The following is a 17756-nucleotide window of genomic DNA, read 5'->3' as shown; positions in this document are numbered from 1 at the left end:
TCAATTAGGTGCTGCAAACGATTATGGAGAGGTTGAGTGTGCAAGGGGACATGGGATGTTCAATAAATCATTTATAGCATCTACTCTAATGTCTGCACATCATGCCATATAAATATAACAGGCAAACATGGCTGCATTTGCACTGCAGGGCGTAATGCACATATGCCATTTTTGACATCTTGTCCAAACATAGTTCTGGAGCTACAGATATTAAATAAAAGCTGTTATGGTGGATATTAATGAACAAAAATTGTGAAATAATCTCATGAATTTATACGTTCAGATAGCTATCATTTAGAACCACATAAAAGCAGCCCAATACACACACACAAAATCTGATCTGCCACAAACATTGGTGGTTTCAGTAATGCACACTGTTTGGCACCCACTGTTAAGTGCACATTTGCACTGCGGTGCATAACAGGATTACTGAAAATACACATTCTTCTTGCAAATATTTACATTTTTTAACAGATTTGCATTATGTAGCCTAAACAAAATGCTGAAGAGTGTAAACAATTATTTGAGGACGTCTCCAATTTCCTTACTGTTGCAATGCTACTTGAGAAGTGCCAAGTCAGAATACAAAAACAATGAGCATCAAACTAGTATGCAAAACAAGTCACTGGAATTCTGAACTGTTAGACCACTAATATTTTGAGAACAAAGCAAATATGCTACCAAAACATGATAATGCAAGTGGTCATCCTGGGCTAGCGTTATACAGCTAATAATATCATAAAATGCAACATCATGCAATCATCAAGCACAATGACAATTCCTTAGCAAGAAATAAACATTTGTCCTGATCAAATTAAATGCACTGTATAATCGGGTTTAAAACAAGACCTACAAATAGCAAGCATTTGATAATGAGTAATTATTCAATCACCACTGTGTATTTTGTTTGGACTGAATAATAGCACACCTGGAATCTAGTTAAAGAAATGCTAATAGTGAAAGCATCAACACATCATTTAGGTCTACAGAAACTTTCAAAAACAGCTTTGCCAAATCACCTAGTAGCTTTACAGTTTTTGGATGTATACAACGAAGTCTCAATAACACCACAAGTTAAACACAGCTGTTTCACAGTAACAAGCAAACATTTTGAAGCCTGAATGCTCATGGCCTTAAAGTTTATTATCCCCATGTGTGGGAGCGTGTTTAAATGTAACAGCAACAGTGAAAAAAAGAACTTATAATAGAAGTAGAATACAAATGAAGGACTTGGTAATGCTTTGCATTCTTATACGGTTGCATCCAGACTGCCTTATTCATTAACACAACAATAAAAACCAAACAGCCCAACTAATCCACAAAAAAATACCTTCAGGGTGAAACAGAGTTGAAAACATGCAAAATCAAGTTCTTTCTCAGGGCATTATCAGCACAGACCTTTCCAAGTAATGAGGAAACAACAATGAGAAAATAAAATAAACTCGCATTTCTCCCTCATTACTCTGTAACCATGATGAGGGCAATAACTCCTGAGCAGACTTAAAAAAAAAAAAAAAAAAACCCAGGAGGTGCAAGCTCCAATGATGACAAATATTTACAGAATACTTCCCCCTAATGAAATTACTGAAGGGTATAATCAGGTCACAAATCTCATTCATCTCAATAATCTAAAGTCAGGTTCAACAATTTAGTTGGAGGTGATCAATTTAGAAATATTCAGACAGTTCGAAATCTTTTCGAAATTGAAAACACATGTTTTAGTAGGCATGTTTTTGTTGTTGCAGTCTAATAATTATCGTGTCAAAAGCAGAAATAGATAATTAAATTTGGTTCTTCATATCAACTACTAAACACGAAGCACCACAGAATAAACTCTATTAGTACTGTGCACAAAACCCCCACAATATCGCTCAATAATGGAAAGAAATGATCGCAGAAGCCACATCCTACTTCCTGTTGAGTGAAAAACAAACCCAAAGTTAAACGGACATACTAAAAGACGGAAAGAAGCATGAACAAGGCAGGGAAAAGCACTGCTAGAGACACCATTAACAGATACAAATACAAACACACAACTAAAAAGAAATGAAACATCAAAAACTTCAACATCCTGCTAAATGAATTCGGGAGAATATTTCAGGCCATTAAACATAACACTGTACCCCCAAATGTCTTAATGTACTTGTTTCAGTGAGGAGGAATTCAGAAAAAATATATAAACAAACATTCAATCTTGCCTTGATCTGCTCAGTCTAATGTGATCCTCAAGCAAAATAACTTTTTGTCTACAACCCCTCGCTGTTAAGGTCACAAAAAGCATACTGCCGTCAAAGCTTCCTAGACACTATAGTGTGAAGGTGTTGATTATCAACACTTGTCTGATGGCATAAAACCGTAACACAGCGAAATCTACCAGGAATCTGTGTGCCAAAAAAAGGTGATGTAAGTTGACTACAAACAATTTGATCATTATTGCCAAAAGATCATGCTGACGCATGAGGTTGGGTACAAGAACCGGTTTTTCTGCTGATACTGAAATGATCTGACTCATGCCCTGTGTTGAACTGAATGTATTGAACCTTATGAACCAATAACAGTCATTGTTATTATGTTACACTAAAGGCTTGTGATGACTGGTTGTGCATATGCCGTTATGAAGTTAAAACACATGAAATTTGTGTTAATATGTTACCAAATTATTATTATTATTTTTTGTCTAAAGCCTATTTTGAATGACTGCACCTATGCTAGTAAAGAGACTGTAAAAAAAAAAAAAAAAAAAGTCATTAAAAATGTGTTTTCATCAATCTGTTCTGGTGAAATCAGAAATCATCTCATTTAGCACCACACTACTGAAGGCATTGAGTACAATAAGAACTGCATTTTATTTTTCCAAAAATTTATAAAAAAAAAAAAAAACATTTAAAACCATAATTTAAATGATCACCTGCCCAGAAATGAGGGTAAGTAAATGACGACAAGTAATGTTGTTTCACACCTCTATGACTATACACAAATAAAGATATTTTTAAAAAGTTGGGAACCAAACAACATTGGAGTCCATTGAGTTTTCTCAAGATATCTTCTTTTATGTTCCACAGAAGAAATAAAGGGTTTAAACAACATGAGAGTAAAGGAACTATCCAAAGAATTCGTTCAAGTACAAAAAATCATATACAAACTTACAATACAAAAACTTTATTTCTAGAGCACATTTAAAACAACTACTGTAGACCAAAGGGCTTTACAGGAAACATTAAAACAACAAGAATAAAGAGAAGAATCAGAAGCAAAATCATTAAAAATCCTTATGATTCCCAAACCCGCTAATATGTTTAGGTAGCTGTTAATAAGACTCAATGCAGTGGTTGCCAAACATACCGGCAAACAAGAAGCTGAAAATAACACTGAAAAATAATATCCTCTCAACAAACCCCAGCACTGCTCCATCTACTGATGAAAATCATACAGATAAAAAAATCTTGCAAGCTTTGGTAACCCAAATCCTCTGGACTTAAATGCCCTGCGAGACGAAACAGTGAAGCAGCCATTGAAGATATTCAACACTCATTGTTTCATGAGACAGACATTCCTCGTCCAATTAGAATTCCTTTCATGGGCCCAGGGGGGAAAGCAGCACAGCTGGAGGCGCTGGGTTTGTCTGTGGCCCAACAACGCTATCCACCTCTGCTGTGGACATCTCTTCCACAAACAAACTCAAGTGGCCACAGAGGAGATGTTGTGAGACACAAACACATCTGTGCAAAATAAAGACCAGCTCATTCAGAGCTCCCTTGTTTGTGTAGGAACAAAATGTCTTTATATGGTGTCTTCACTGCATTCATCAAAGCAGTGGATAGTAGTGTTGAGTTTGACATCAACATAGTTCTGCCAGACAAAAATGGAGCCACGGGAGACCTATTACGTCCAACTAAACATCAAACTTTCTCACATTAGAATGACAAAATGCCCATGTAGTCCACTTGTTCTAGTAGCATACATCAGCTGTTAACAGGAAAGCGAGGAAAAGCGGTAACACTACAATACTAACCGTATTCACTAACATGAACAAGAGTCCCCATTTAACTTACCAAGTAAAATACGACATATGAATGGTTCATCAGTTAATGTTAGTTAACTACTTTAATTAACATGATCTAAAAAAGAACAATCCTTCTACAGCATTTATTAATCTTAGTTTATGTTTATTTCAACATTTACTAATGCATTATTCAAATCAAGTTGTGCTTGTTAACATTTGTAAATGCACTCTGAATTAGCATGAACTAACAATGAATAACGGTATTCTCATTAACAAAGATGGATAAATACAGTAATAAATGTTTTCTTAATTGTTTGTTCATGTTAATTAATGCATTAACTAACATCAACTAATGGACCATTATTCTAAAGTGTTAACAAATACTTTTAATGCATTTATTATTCTTAGGTAACAGTAATTTCAACCTTTACTAATTCGTTATTATAAATCAAAACTGCTGTTAATATTATTTAATGGGACTGAGCTAACATTGTTTTTACTGACAAACATTAACAAACATGAATAATTACTGTAACAAATGTATCGCTCCATGCAAGGTAATGTTAATTAATGCATTAACTAATGGGACCTTGGCTATAAAATTTCTATTCCATAAACAGTATTATATGTCAACAGTAGATTTGGTTTAAAGTCGAGAGCAATCATCCACGATCTCTGTGATGATATCAATGAGATCAGTAAGCATCAATCATATCCTGTTCACTTCCAAGAAAGAAGCGATTTCAAAAGAGAAGGGAAAAAATATCCTGCCCATGAAAACCCCAACCGTGGATTGTGAAAGAGTAGCCTATATTAGCATTGAAAAGCCAAGCACTGTAACCCTTTCTAAACTTGCCTAAGTGAGCAAATATAATAAATAGACAACACAAAACACTAATGAATATTCGGCCACACATGTCGGCAGTCTTATTAATATCTAACAGAGACACAGCCATCCAGATGAGGAAGCGAGAAAACAGCTGCCTCCGCTTCATCCGGTTAATCCTCAGCTGATTTATGACTACCTAACAACCTCACAACCCTTGCAGGGGGAGCTGCTTTCGGCCGATAGCGTTCACATAAGTGGAAATAAAGCAAGTCCACGGACTATTGTGCTGTTTATAGAGATGATGGTGAAATGAAAGACTGCTTGTCGCGTTAGCATTCTTTTAGCATTAAGAGCCAGGCTCCTGCAAGCTAGCAGGGTAGTCGCTAAGCCTTCCATACACACATAAGCGACAAAACACAGCGCCGATAGTCAAACTAGAAGTATAACATGATAATTAACCCAGCAACGATACAATTAAAACGACGGAGAAGCTCGTGTGTTTTAACGTTACCTGTCAGTCGGACTTTGATGCTTGACCCGTTCCTTCGAGTCCCAGGATTCGACATCACTCCCACAAAATAACCGACCAACTTTCTCTCAGCATAAACCCAAGACGCTCGCTGCAAGCGGATAGAAAAACGTATAAAAACGCGATACGCAAATATGTGTGCTGTACATGTGTTTCTAGGCGGTAAAACGGTATTATTTCCGTCTGGCAAATCCCCTGTAGCTTTCCGACTTAACAACACAGGCTAACATTTTTTGAGCTCAACGGCGTTCTGACATCACATTAGTACAGCTGTACGTGCACGCCCTCGCGGCTGGGCGCGTGCGCGCGCTCGCCCTTCCGTCTGCCGCTGCCAGCATTTGTGACCCTGGAACACAAAACCAGTCATAATGGTCAGTTTATTGGAAATGGGGATTTATACATCTTCTAAAAGCTAAACACATAAGCATCCCATTGATGTATGGTTTGTTAGGATCGGACAATATTTGGCCGAGATACAACTATTTATAACCAGGAATCTTATGGTGCAAACATTTTTTTGAAAAATAAAAAAATATATAAATAAATTATACTAATTAACCAAATTAAGTCCTAAGCAATGCATTTTAAACAAAAATTTGAGTTTTGTTATTTTTATGGTAGGAATTTCCAAAATATCTTCATTGAACATGATCTAATATCCAATGATGTTTGGCATAAAAGAAACATTGATAATTTTGACCCATACAATGTATTGTTGGCCACTGCTACAAATATCCCCATGTGACTTAAGACTGGTTTTGTGCTCCAGGGTTTCGGGGGTTTTAACCTGATTTAATCTGATTTAAAGTGATGTATAGTAAATCGTGGAAATTATAAGTCATGTTGTGTGGTCATTTTGCAGCTTCCTGTAACATTTTACATTTGGACAAGGTTGTTGTTTTGGGTTGTAATAAATGCTCAGATAATGAATGTAGATGATTTACATTAAATTTGCATTATTCCGATTGCATTAATTGTGGCTGGATAATTGTTGTGTGGTAGAAAGTAAACAAGGTCAGTCTGAGCAATAGGGGAAGGGATTGTATTTGAGAGGTTTAGCAACTGGAAACAATAGAGCCATTTAATAGTGTCGTGCAGAAGAAACGCCAATCCACATAAACAGCGGGATAATGAGGGAGGCAGACCACACACTGGCCTTTCTCAGTCCCTCGCAACTTTAATGAGCAAAGAGGCATTGTGCTTTTGGCATTATAATGAAATGTATTTGATCTGAAGACTCGTTAAAACTGAAACAAATACATATTAATGCATTTAATTAAATCAGTTCATTGAGTGGGATGCAATGTGGTTTAATGGTACAACCTAAAAATGAAAATGGTAAATAAATGATAATGATTTTTATTGAAGACATCGTGTAATTATGGCATGTCTTAAGACTGCACATGACATGCACATATATTAATCATAAGATTAATTTTACTGCTAGCAAATTAAAACGTATATATTGAAATAAAGGGTTACTACTATATTGCATCAATTGGGTTCTCAATAGTAATGATTTGAAGTACCAAAATAAAATATTTTTGTTAAATTATGAGCTTCAGATGTTGTAGTTTTTTTGTTGTTGTTGTTTTTGTTTTTTTTGGGTTTGGATTTTAGAGTGACTGCAACACTAGAACTTAATTAAATGCCAGACATGAGCTGAGTTCAGAAAGCCATTGAGGATATCTAACTACATCCACAACAAAAGATATATGTGAGAATGTTTTAGAATGTGATGCATATGATGTAAACTACTCTAAATATAAAAGAATGCAAACAGATTATATGGACACCTTATTGACATAATTTACTCAATTGAGATGATATAGCTCACTTCTGCCACCTCTTGGTCATAATATGTTGTTATATGAGTTTTTGACAAATCTGTCAACTGAATTGATAAAGTAGGAAAGTAATTGAAATAAATTATGTGTGTGTGTGTGTGTGTGTGAATTAATTAATTAAATTTATGAATAAAAAATTGTAAATAATATATAAAAGAGACAAAGAATGCCTTTAGGTGCTAATAAAATATGCAGATAAAAATCCATGTCTTGAGGTATGAATATGCATAAACATGAGTCAAGGGAAAATGTGATAGGGTGGAACATTATAAAAGCAAATTGGCTGCTTCTTTCCCTGTTCTCTTGGTTGCGATCGATAATAAACAGTAGAAAACATTAAATAAACAGTATTTTTTTGTATGTTGAGTGACATACTTTGCAGGTTTTATCCAAGTTATACATTAATGTGACTCTAAAGATGAGAAAAACTTGTCTTTTATTGAAATGTTTTGGTGTTTATATTTGTATTTATTTTTAAATAATTTAAATGGAATGTGTATGACTGGCTTAAAACTATATGGACATGTTAAAATGCACTAGTTAGATGAAGAATGATAGATTGTTATTCCTTTTTGCCTTTATAGCTACATTTTATAGTTATTGTTTTTTTTTTTTTACATATCTCAGTATTAAGAAGGTAAATTTAGCCATCTGAGAATATACCGTCTATAGTTCTGATAGCTAATTAATGTATAATATTCTCTGAGTATCCAGGGAGCAGCTTATGTGTGTTCACAGCTTTGAGTTAGCAGCCTTAATGATCCCCTAATGTGTCCACACATGCTTGAAGTGGAATACTGCACCACCGCTCACACTGTGTGTGATATAGTAACACAACATAGCCACATTACAATCAGTAGACAAATGTTTTTCACTTGTTTATTGGCTGCTAAAGTTTTGAGCTGATGCATTATGCTGGAACCATAAGTCTGCATTTGAGAAAGAAAGATTTCCATGTTGCTCCTATAGATTCTCAGCCAAAGAATGTCCCTTGTTGATTATATCAGCACATCCAAGGTGGTACAACAAGCAGGATGGCTATGCAAAAACAAAGATCCACTGAATGAAACAGTGCTGGGCCTGTTGCAGCCCTCCATGGCTTTCTTGGCTCAGCTCTTCAAAGCAGAGGAAGCTTGACTAGGTGCAAAAAGAGAAAGAAAGGGCTCTTCCAGACCATCTCAGCTTTCTATAGGGTATCAGACACCTATAAATATAACAAAATGCCTGAACTTCCTCACATACTTTTTTTTTTTTTTTTAAGTTGATATTTCCTTTGGACCCCAACATAAACAGCTGTATAAAGGGATGACCACTCTGTGTACAGCACTGTGCCAAATGAGTTTAAACAATCTGGTCATTTATATCTGTTTTCTATTTCATTCTTTTATTAAAGGAGCAGTTCACCCAAAAATAAAAATGTGCTTAAAATTTACTCAAATTCAGGTCAAGATGTAGATTAGTTTTGGAACAGGTATGGAGAAATTTACATTAACATCACTTGCTCACCAGTGGATCCTCTGCAGTGAATGGGTGCCGTCAGAATGAGAGTCCAAATAGGAGAGGATAGGACTTAATGGTTTAGAAGCAATGGTTTGTAGCTCCTAATGATGCATGTCTTAATGATGGATTCATTAATGGACTGGGGCTGTGTGGAATCTTGGATTACTTCTGAAGTATTGAGATGTTTTTATCAACTGATTGGACTTTCTTTACAACGGCACCCATTTACTGCAGATGATCATTTGGTGAGCAAATTATGTCATGCTAAATTTTTACAAACCTGTTCCAGTGAAGAAACTCATGTGCTTCTTGGATAGCCTCAGGGTGAGTATGTTTTCAGCAAACTTTTTATTTTGAGGTAAATTGCTATTTTAATATCCATCATTATTGCATTTCCTTTATTATTCTATATTTCCGGTGCTCTTTATTTTTATTTTATCTTTACTGTCTTTTTTGTATAAATGTCCTATGTAAACAAATTTTTTTAAGTGCTATTTAATTCAGGTTTAAATTATTTACAAATAAGTTATAGTCCTTAAATTCCCTGAATATAACACATACATACTGATATGTTAACCAATGCACTTCCATCAAGCAGCATAGTTTGTTATTATTTCAATATAAGAAGAGTTCCATGCTCTCCACACATACATGTTCATCAAGTCCTTTAACTTCAAATGTACAAAATCCTAGCCTCAACCCATTCAGAAGTACTGGTACATACATAGAAACCAATACATAGTAGCCAGAAAGAAGTGCTAATTTTAAATAAAAACGTCAGATGTACTTCATACACTCTTATGTTTACCAGGTGTTGGTGACGCATTCCTAATCCTGCACCTGGCAACTGGTATGTAAGGGCATCCTAGAGGGAATCTGCATTTCCCGAAAGGCTTTTCTAGTTTAAGTATAAGCTGTTCCTGTAAAACAGTAGCTCTTTATCATCCAAAAAATGACAAGACAGAAACAGCACATAAAATCCATACAGTATACTTACACTTGAAGGTTTAATCTCAACCCTTGTCTCTTACTATTTCAGAAATGGCTTCACTGCCATTCAGCGAAAAGTGAGAAGATTTCTGAAGCTCAAATAATGTGGAAAAATATACTTCTGAAGTCATTCATTTTTAATCCTCTTTTTTAAATGATTAATTTATATCTTTTCTAGTCCTTTCTATCCTGCAGTGTTTTATTTCCAGGTCCACATGGCTCACCAACAGACCAAGATGAAGGTAAGCTGTTCTGAAGAAATCAAGAACAATAGCAGAGAAGATCAAAGAACTTGAAAAATGTATTCCTGTTTCAAAAGAAAAGGGCGATTCAGCCCTGGCCACAGCAACTGTGTCTGAATGTGGTTTTCATTTTTAATGAAAATGAACTGCATTTTTTACATTCTCAGGAACTAAATATGGTTGCAGTTGCTGAGAAGTACTGTAACCAGCTGATCAAGCAGAAAACAGCATGAAAGAAAGAGATGTTAAAGAAGGACAATAATGTTGCCAATGCTTGAAGTGCTCAAAACTAATGGACCTGAGAAGAGACTTGGAAGCATGGGAGTCAATTCTGGCAAAGTCAGAAAAGGAAAAACAGGTGAAAGCAATCAAATATTTGACTAAAATATGGTTGTAAATTCCCCACACATCTGCGATCATGTGTGAAATCATGCAAGCATGTGTTATTCATTGACAAATTAAAATAAAGTAACATAATGATCTGAAATGATTCAGTTTATTGGCTCTAAAATACCTGCTGTTACTCTTTAGGGCCTGGATGACAAAGTACAGAAGCACACCTTTGCCAACGGGATGAAAGTATCGCTAACACCCAGAATAAAAAGAAAGATCTAGAGAAGCTCCAGCAGGTTAAGAAGCCATCACTGGTTTAGAATTAAAGCTGTTATTTCAAGAAAAAAATAATACAAAGATACAGGCAGCCACTCTGGAGAATGTCATGCAGCACAGACATAGATCTCACCATTAAATTGAAGAAGATAATAACTGCTCATTTTGGGGGGTACCAGCAGAATATATTCTTTATGAATGTTTTTAAAAGACTTAAGACAGAAGGAATGCCATTTCTAGAATCAAGGACTGGAACTATCTGTTTTATAATTTATATTATAAATATATCTAATGTATAAACATAGCATATTTTACTGAAATATATACATGCATTTGTGTGTATTTATATATACATAATAAATATACACACATATATTATCTAAACAAAAACTTTGATTTTGGATGTGATTAATCATGATTAAGTGTTTGACAGAATTAGTTAAAACACACACACACACACACATATATATATATATATATATATATATATATATATATATATATATATATATACACACACATATATATATATATATTTTTTTTTTTTCTACATCAGTGTATCCTTTTTTTCCACAAAACTGCAGAAGGAAGAAACATCAGAGTACAATAGATTTCCTCTAAGCTAGCCTAGAGGAAGAGGTCTGAGGACTAAGAAGAAAATGGATTCAGACTTGGATAAAATGACAGTGGCACCAAAAACAGTTGTGACCTTCAAGAGACTGTAAGAGCATATCTAATCATCAGAATTATTATTTTTTTTAAATCAACTTTGGCCCCCCTTGAGTATGAAATTGAGTTTTGTATGAACAGGGAGCTATTTAACCTCGAACCAGACGGTGACTGAAATCAAGGTGTGCAGTGGGTTGAAACCTCTAAACCTGCCAGGAAACCTTTTGAGCTGGTGGACAACACTGAGTGTCTGAATGTGTAGGTATACGTCAGCCTCAGTTGAGGTAAATAGAGGTCAGCGTTGCGCATGCGCCGGTGAGTCTCTTGAAAACCAAAGTTTGTTAACAGGATCGAAAGAAGCAAAGTTTCCTTACTTTAGCAAAGGAGAACCAGCCTCCTCTTGGCTTATATCCTCTAACATTCCGTTGTTTTGTTTTGATCTCTCTGCTGTGTGTCCGTTCGGCCACTTGAGCGGCGCATGCACAACACTGACCTCCATACGTTATCTGCCCGAAACTGCTTCCTTTTACACAGTGAGCGCAAGCTAGATTAAAGTGATTATTACGTTTTGAATATGGATATTTTTCTTACAAAAAAGCATCGATTCACTAAAGGAGGCCTTTGTTCACCCCCTGGAGCCATGTGAAACACTTTTTAAGGACGGGCGCTTTTTATTTAACTTCTTTTGGACTGAAGCAATGCAACACCCTTTGAGTGTCATTAAACAACTTGAAAGACCAAAGACTTGTTAAAATTAAAATTTTAATATAACTTCGACTGGATTTTTCTAAAATAAGAAAGTCATATACACCTAGGATGACTTGAGGGTAAGTCATTTAGGGCCTAATTTTCATTTTGGGTAAACTAACCCTTTCACAAAGTAGCATTAAAATGAAAATAGAATGCGATTTAAATTTATGTTTGAAATGCCAGCTGTAGCAATCTTTATTTAATTTAAAGATGTTTTGAGGCTTGGGGTCGGTAAGGTTTTTTCTAAATGCATTAGAAATCTCTTATGCTCATCAAAGCTGCATTTATTTGATTTTCAACATCATTACTCCAGTCTTAAGTGTCACATGATCCTACAGAAACAATTCTAATATGGTAATTTGCTGAACAATACATTTTTCTTATTATTAGTTGTGATGCTTCATATTTTTTGCGGAAATTCCAAAGAACAGCATTTATTTTAAATATAAATAATTTGTAACAAATGAAATGTCTTAACCTTACCTTTTTATCATTTTGATGCTTGATGATTACTGACCCACAAGCTTTTGGTAGCGTAGCCTATATGTGACCCTGGACCACAAAACCAATCATAAGAATACATTTTTTTATATTTTGATTCATACATCACCTGACAGGCTAAATAAATAAGCATTGATGTATGGTTAATTGAGATTGAGGACATTATTTGGCCGAGATACAACTATTTGAAAATCTGGAACCTGTAGTTGCAAAAAAAAAAAAATCTAAATATTGAACCTTTAAAGTTGTCCAAATGAAGTTCTTAGCAATGCATATTACTAATCAAAAAAAATTATATTTATATATTTACAGTAGGAAATTTACAAAATATATTCATGGAAAATGATCTTTACTTAACATCCTAATGATTTTTGGCATAAAAAAATCAATAATTTTGACCATTACAATATATTTTTGGCTATTGCTACAAGTATACCCCAGCAACTTAAGACTGGTTTTGTGCTCCAGGGTCACATATGCATATATGTAACACTTAAAATGTTGACAACTTATTTGGCCTTGGTTATACTGTAGAATCATCAAAATGGCAGAATTCATCCCACATGAAGCAAAGTTGGGGAGAGCAATGTACAAGAAGAGGAATATTAAAAGGAAGAAACGATCTTTCAAACAAAAAATGTCAAGAAAACCACATTATGATATTGCAAAGATTGTTACAAAGGGATAGTTCACCCCAAAAAATCTATAATTAATTACTCACACCCATGTTGATCCAAACCCGTAAGACCTCTCATCTTCAGAACACAAAATAAGATATTTCTGATGAAATACGAGTTTTCAGACCCTCCATAGAAAGCAATGCTACTGAAATATTTCCAGGTACAGAAATGTAACAAGGACATGGGTAAAATAGGCCACGTGTCATCAGTGGTTCAACCAAAATTTTATGAAACTATGAGAATAAAATGAAAGTGCAAAGAAAATGAAAATAATGACTTTATTCAACAATTATTTCCCTCCTCATCCCGTTTGCAGCAGCCCGCTTCCATTGTGGAGAGATTATCACACATGTGCTTGCTTCCACTTCATGTAAACAACGCAGTTGGGTCTGAATGCTCTCGGATTTCATCAAAAATATCTTAATTTGTGTTCTCATTTTTGGGTGAACTATCCTTTTAAGGGCTATAATACAATAAAATATCAATTATCCCGCCTAAGATCAGAAGCAGCACAGTCCTTTGAAGCATGGCCTGCTCACTACAGTGCCAGCCCTCACTTATGCGTCTTCTGAATGACTTGCGCTGGTGAGTGCTCACGGAGTGGACACGCCCACCGTCTGCCGTGCGTACGCATGCGCGCGGAGCTGCGTCCCATTTCCTGGATTCCTTGACAGGCCCAAATCAGGGAGCGAGAAGAGAGCAGCCGGAGTGAATTCGTGTCGACTGTCCAGAGTCCGCGAATTCAAGTCCGTCCAACAGGTGAACACCCGAGAGCCAACATCCTTGCGAACATTCCTCAAGAAGCGGAGCATCGGTTAAGGTAACTTAAGTGAGGGCCGTGCCATGCCTTTTTCCGACAGCAGGGAGCGGACTGAGCCGGCAACTTGAGCAAGGCCTTCCTTTTCCTCAAATCTTAACAGACCGCGAACATTTCTGTGAATGCACTCGCGATATAAGTGTGTTCACGGTTGTATAATGTACTACAGAGCATTATCTTTAAACCAGGGGTCTCTTTTCCGGCTTTCTGCGTATTTTTCCCAGGCATGTAATCTGTTTTTGGCGTTAGCTGTCGGCTAATGTAGCAGACGGGCAGCTCGCGAGCAGAAGCCTGTGGCATCAGATAATGATGACCTGCCTCACCCACGCCCTAAAACCGGGAACTGACAGCAGTCATCTGGTTCTGACTGTTGAAAAATAAATTTTTGCTTTTGTATATGATTACGGACGAAAAACTGCAGATTTCTTTGTGGACATAACCCCGATGGATGTGATTAGACCTGGCTTGCCAGTTTGTCAGTGATGTTTTTTTTCTTTACTATTGTTTCTGACACCAATTAAGCTATTTATCAACTAAATCCAGAGTACATTATTATCCACGATTGCGAGTTTGATAAAAAAAAAAAAAATTAATTAAACCTTAAAGAAGCAATGTAAATTAACATGCGTTTCGAACTAAAGTTGATCATTTAGTTCCTATATGTGTTCTCCACAAGTAAAATGGTTAATAAACAAGCCAAAACATTGAGCTTTGCTTGTCACCAATCAAAACCGGGCTCACACTCGTGAGAGAAGCCCTGCATGTATTTGTCTTGGCAACTGAGAAAATTATATTGTTGTTGTACTAAATACCTTATTTTTAAGCCCTTGGATAATCCCTCTGCTAATGAAGAAATGCACATATCGAAACTGTTAAACACAATTCTACCGATCAGTATAATCAAAGTTCTAACATTAGTGGCACATTAATCAAACATAATTGCCTTTCTTTTCAGGCAGAGGTGCACGTTATTTGGAGATAATGTCACTGCACCAGTTTTTGTTGGAGCCAATCACATGCCATGCGTGGAACCGGGACAGGACCCGTAAGAAAGATTTGTCCTTGTCATTTATTCATCGATGTTGTCATCATTTTTTGAACCAATGCCTCATCTCATGCATTGTTTTTCAATTACAGAACTTGCTATAAGTCCAAACAACCATGAGGTCCATATATACAAGAAAAGTGGAAATCAGTGGGTGAAAGCTCACGAATTAAAAGAGCACAATGGGCACATCACAGGTAAAAATTTGAAAAAACATTGTCAAATTCCTCACAGACATTGTTATAATTGCAAGTTTACCGTTGTTTTTGTTGTTGTTTTCTAGGCATTGATTGGGCTCCTAAAAGTGATCGCATTGTGACCTGTGGAGCTGACCGTAATGCTTATGTATGGAGTCAAAAGGACGGTTTGTGGAAACCCACCCTTGTTATTCTCAGGATCAACCGCGCTGCCACGTTTGTGAAATGGTCTCCGCTAGAGAACAAGTTTGCAGTGGGGAGTGGAGCACGACTCATATCTGTTTGCTACTTTGAGTCTGAAAATGATTGGTAGGTCACAGCTGATATGTTGGTCCTGTGATTGTGTACGTGTGTATATATATACGTGTAAATGTATAATATTATTATTATTATGTATTTAAAAAAAAAAAAATTTTATTTTAGGTGGGTTAGTAAACACATCAAGAAGCCCATCCGTTCAACTGTCCTCAGTTTAGACTGGCATCCAAATAATGTGCTTCTGGCAGCTGGGTCATGTGACTTCAAATGCAGGTGAGTCTGCATATTGAAGCTTGCTCAATGTGAATGATTTGTTAGGGCTCTGAATCATATTTGCATGTTTGTTTCTTAGGGTATTCTCTGCGTACATCAAGGAGGTGGATGAAAAACCAGCTCCAACCCCATGGGGGTCCAAGATGCCCTTTGGGCAGGTGATGTCAGAGTTTGGCGGGGCAGGAAGCGGAGGATGGGTTCACAGCGTCTGTTTCTCAGCCAGTGGGAACAAACTGGCGTGGGTCAGCCATGACAGCACTGTCACTGTAGTGGACCCCACAATAAGCTCAACGTGAGTAATGGAAATCTTGTGTTTAGAAGAAAAAAAAAAAGTGGATATTTGTTGATAGAGACTTTTTATAATACATCATGCTTGTTAATGACTAAAAGCACACTTCTGCTTTACAGGCCAAGCCAGTTGAAGACCGAATTCCTTGCCCTTCTGAGTGTGACTTTTGTTTCTGAGAACAACATTGTGGCAGCAGTAAGAGCTTTTTTTTTTTTTTTGTTGTTGTTTGTTGTGCTGTACTTTAGAGGTGATTACCTTTCTTCAGGATTTAATGTAGAGGGTTTTTCCATCAGGGTCACGATTGCTGCCCTATGCTGTTCAGTTTTGATGATGGTGGAAACTTGACCTTCATTTCCAAGCTGGACATTCCAAAGCAGAGCATCCAGCGCAACATTTCTGCCATGGAGCGCTTCCGCAACATGGACAAGAGGGCCACCACTGAGGACCGCAATAGCACCCTAGAAACCCTGCATCAGAACAGCATCACGTAGGGCAAAAATTATTTGAAAATTATATAAACATTACCAGATTTTACATTTTGTGGTCAGTAAGACATCATTTTTTCCAAAAGAAATTAATTCAATTAATAAAAAATTCCAGTACAGACAATTACAGTGTGGCAAAAGATTTAAAATAAATGCGGAGGTTTTGAGCTTTCTATTCATCAAAAAATCCTAAAAAGCACAAAATAAGAAACGTTACTTAACCTGCATATCAGCATATTACAATTATTTCTGAAGGATAATGTGGCACGGAATAGTGGAGTAATGATGCTGAAAATGAAACTTTGCCATCAGAAGAATTAATAATTTTAAGCTTCAAGGTATTACTGCGTCTTTTTTTTTTTTTTTTTACTGTACTGATCAAATAATCGCAGCCTTTGTGAGCATAAGAGACTTATTTAAAACATATTTAAAGTCTTACCAACCTCTAACTTTGCATATAAATTCTAATCATTTTTATGAAAATTGTGCGTAACCATTTATCATTTTTCTTTTGAACTTTGTAGCCAAGTGTCTATATATGAAGGAGACAAAAGAGATTGTCGCAAATTCTGCACTACGGGAATTGACGGAGCAATGACCATATGGGATTTCAAGGTTTGTATTTAATATTTTCTAAATCGTTCCAAACTTTTCTTGCCATTTAAGTTGCTTCTGTTTTATCCCTTGGTTAACTAGAATTTACCATCTTTACTTAATTCTTTCCACAGACCTTAGAGTCTTCAATCCAAGGCCTGCGGATCATGTAAAACTCACATGAACTAGCATGACACAGCACAAGCACTGCAGCTTGAAGACTAACAAGGAGATTTCCGATAACACTTCTGAAAGTTTTTAACTATTAAAAAAAAAAAAAAAAAAAGCACTGAGCAGTGGTGGGTACTGGTGTATGACACTCTTTAAAAATGGGAAAACACTAATGGGAAATGGGGTTAGGATCTTTTGTTTTCTTTGTTTGTTTTTTAATAAAAAAAAAAAATCTATGCCAAAGCTGGCACCCCAGCAGTGTGTGATGGTTGATTAAATTGTTCTGGGTCTCCAGGGGAAACCGGAGAGGTGTTAAATTAAAAGGAGAATTTTATGTAAATGGTCTGCTAGAAATAAATGATGTATACTACACAACATTCGCAAGTGTCATCTCTTTCTGTTTGATTCAATGCCTTTGTCATTGACTGGTTTTCATATGCTCCTAGATATACACAGCTCTCAGATTGCAACCCAGGTT

General features: G+C 36.0%; 2 protein-coding genes and 1 long non-coding RNA gene across 9 annotated transcripts in view; 2 read left to right on the top strand and 1 right to left on the bottom strand.

The window, feature by feature from the left end:
* The window catches only part of LOC127953198 (E3 ubiquitin-protein ligase SMURF1), a 37895-nt gene extending 32227 nt beyond the window's left edge, over positions 1-5668 (bottom strand). For 3 of the 5 annotated variants that reach the window (XM_052552166.1, XM_052552167.1, XM_052552170.1), the window contains exon 1: positions 5344-5632. In XM_052552166.1, the coding sequence (XP_052408126.1) occupies positions 5344-5398 (55 nt within the window). In that variant the 5' untranslated portion in view covers positions 5399-5632. Of the gene's footprint in view, positions 1-5343 lie in introns of all 5 variants that reach the window. The other 2 variants (XM_052552168.1, XM_052552169.1) reach the window with 2 other exon arrangements.
* LOC127953206 (uncharacterized) overlaps positions 1-13037 on the top strand; it is a 28208-nt gene extending 15171 nt beyond the window's left edge. Inside the window, exons 2-7 of one of the 2 annotated variants that reach the window (XR_008153123.1) lie at positions 9520-9558; positions 9748-9940; positions 10108-10298; positions 10472-10569; positions 11134-11270; positions 11360-13037. This is a non-coding gene — a long non-coding RNA (uncharacterized LOC127953206). Of the gene's footprint in view, positions 1-9519; positions 9941-10107; positions 10299-10471; positions 10570-11133; positions 11271-11359 lie in introns of both variants that reach the window. The other variant, XR_008153122.1, reaches the window with a different exon arrangement.
* A 737-nt stretch (positions 13038-13774) lies between these two features.
* LOC127953202 (actin-related protein 2/3 complex subunit 1A) lies at positions 13775-17655 on the top strand. Of its 2 annotated transcripts, none has more exons than XM_052552176.1 (10): positions 13775-13908; positions 14922-15011; positions 15104-15208; positions 15295-15517; positions 15632-15739; positions 15819-16031; positions 16148-16223; positions 16322-16515; positions 17038-17128; positions 17242-17655. In XM_052552176.1, the coding sequence occupies exons 2-10, from the start codon at positions 14948-14950 to the stop codon at positions 17278-17280; spliced, it is 1113 nt and encodes a 370-aa protein (XP_052408136.1). In that variant the 5' UTR covers positions 13775-13908; positions 14922-14947; the 3' UTR covers positions 17281-17655. The 2 variants fall into 2 exon arrangements, with proteins under 2 accessions (XP_052408136.1, XP_052408135.1); XM_052552175.1 differs by having other exon boundaries at positions 13792-13969.
* The last annotated feature ends 101 nt before the right edge of the window (positions 17656-17756 follow it).

The sequence above is a fragment of the Carassius gibelio genome, chromosome B3, assembly GCF_023724105.1.
Source record: "Carassius gibelio isolate Cgi1373 ecotype wild population from Czech Republic chromosome B3, carGib1.2-hapl.c, whole genome shotgun sequence".
Lineage (NCBI taxonomy): Eukaryota > Metazoa > Chordata > Actinopteri > Cypriniformes > Cyprinidae > Carassius > Carassius gibelio.
Note: the sequence above shows the minus strand (reverse complement) of the source record. Positions and strands in the feature narration are given on the sequence as shown.

Bases quoted from the DNA above. Each gene is read 5' to 3' on its own strand.
- LOC127953202 (XM_052552176.1), top strand. From the start codon at position 14,948: ATGTCACTGCACCAGTTTTTGTTGGAGCCAATCACATGCCATGCGTGG. The intron at 15,518-15,631 runs GTAGGTCACAGC...ATTTTATTTTAG, and splicing joins TTTGAGTCTGAAAATGATTG to GTGGGTTAGTAAACACATCA. The intron at 16,224-16,321 runs GTAAGAGCTTTT...TTTTTCCATCAG, and splicing joins AGAACAACATTGTGGCAGCA to GGTCACGATTGCTGCCCTAT.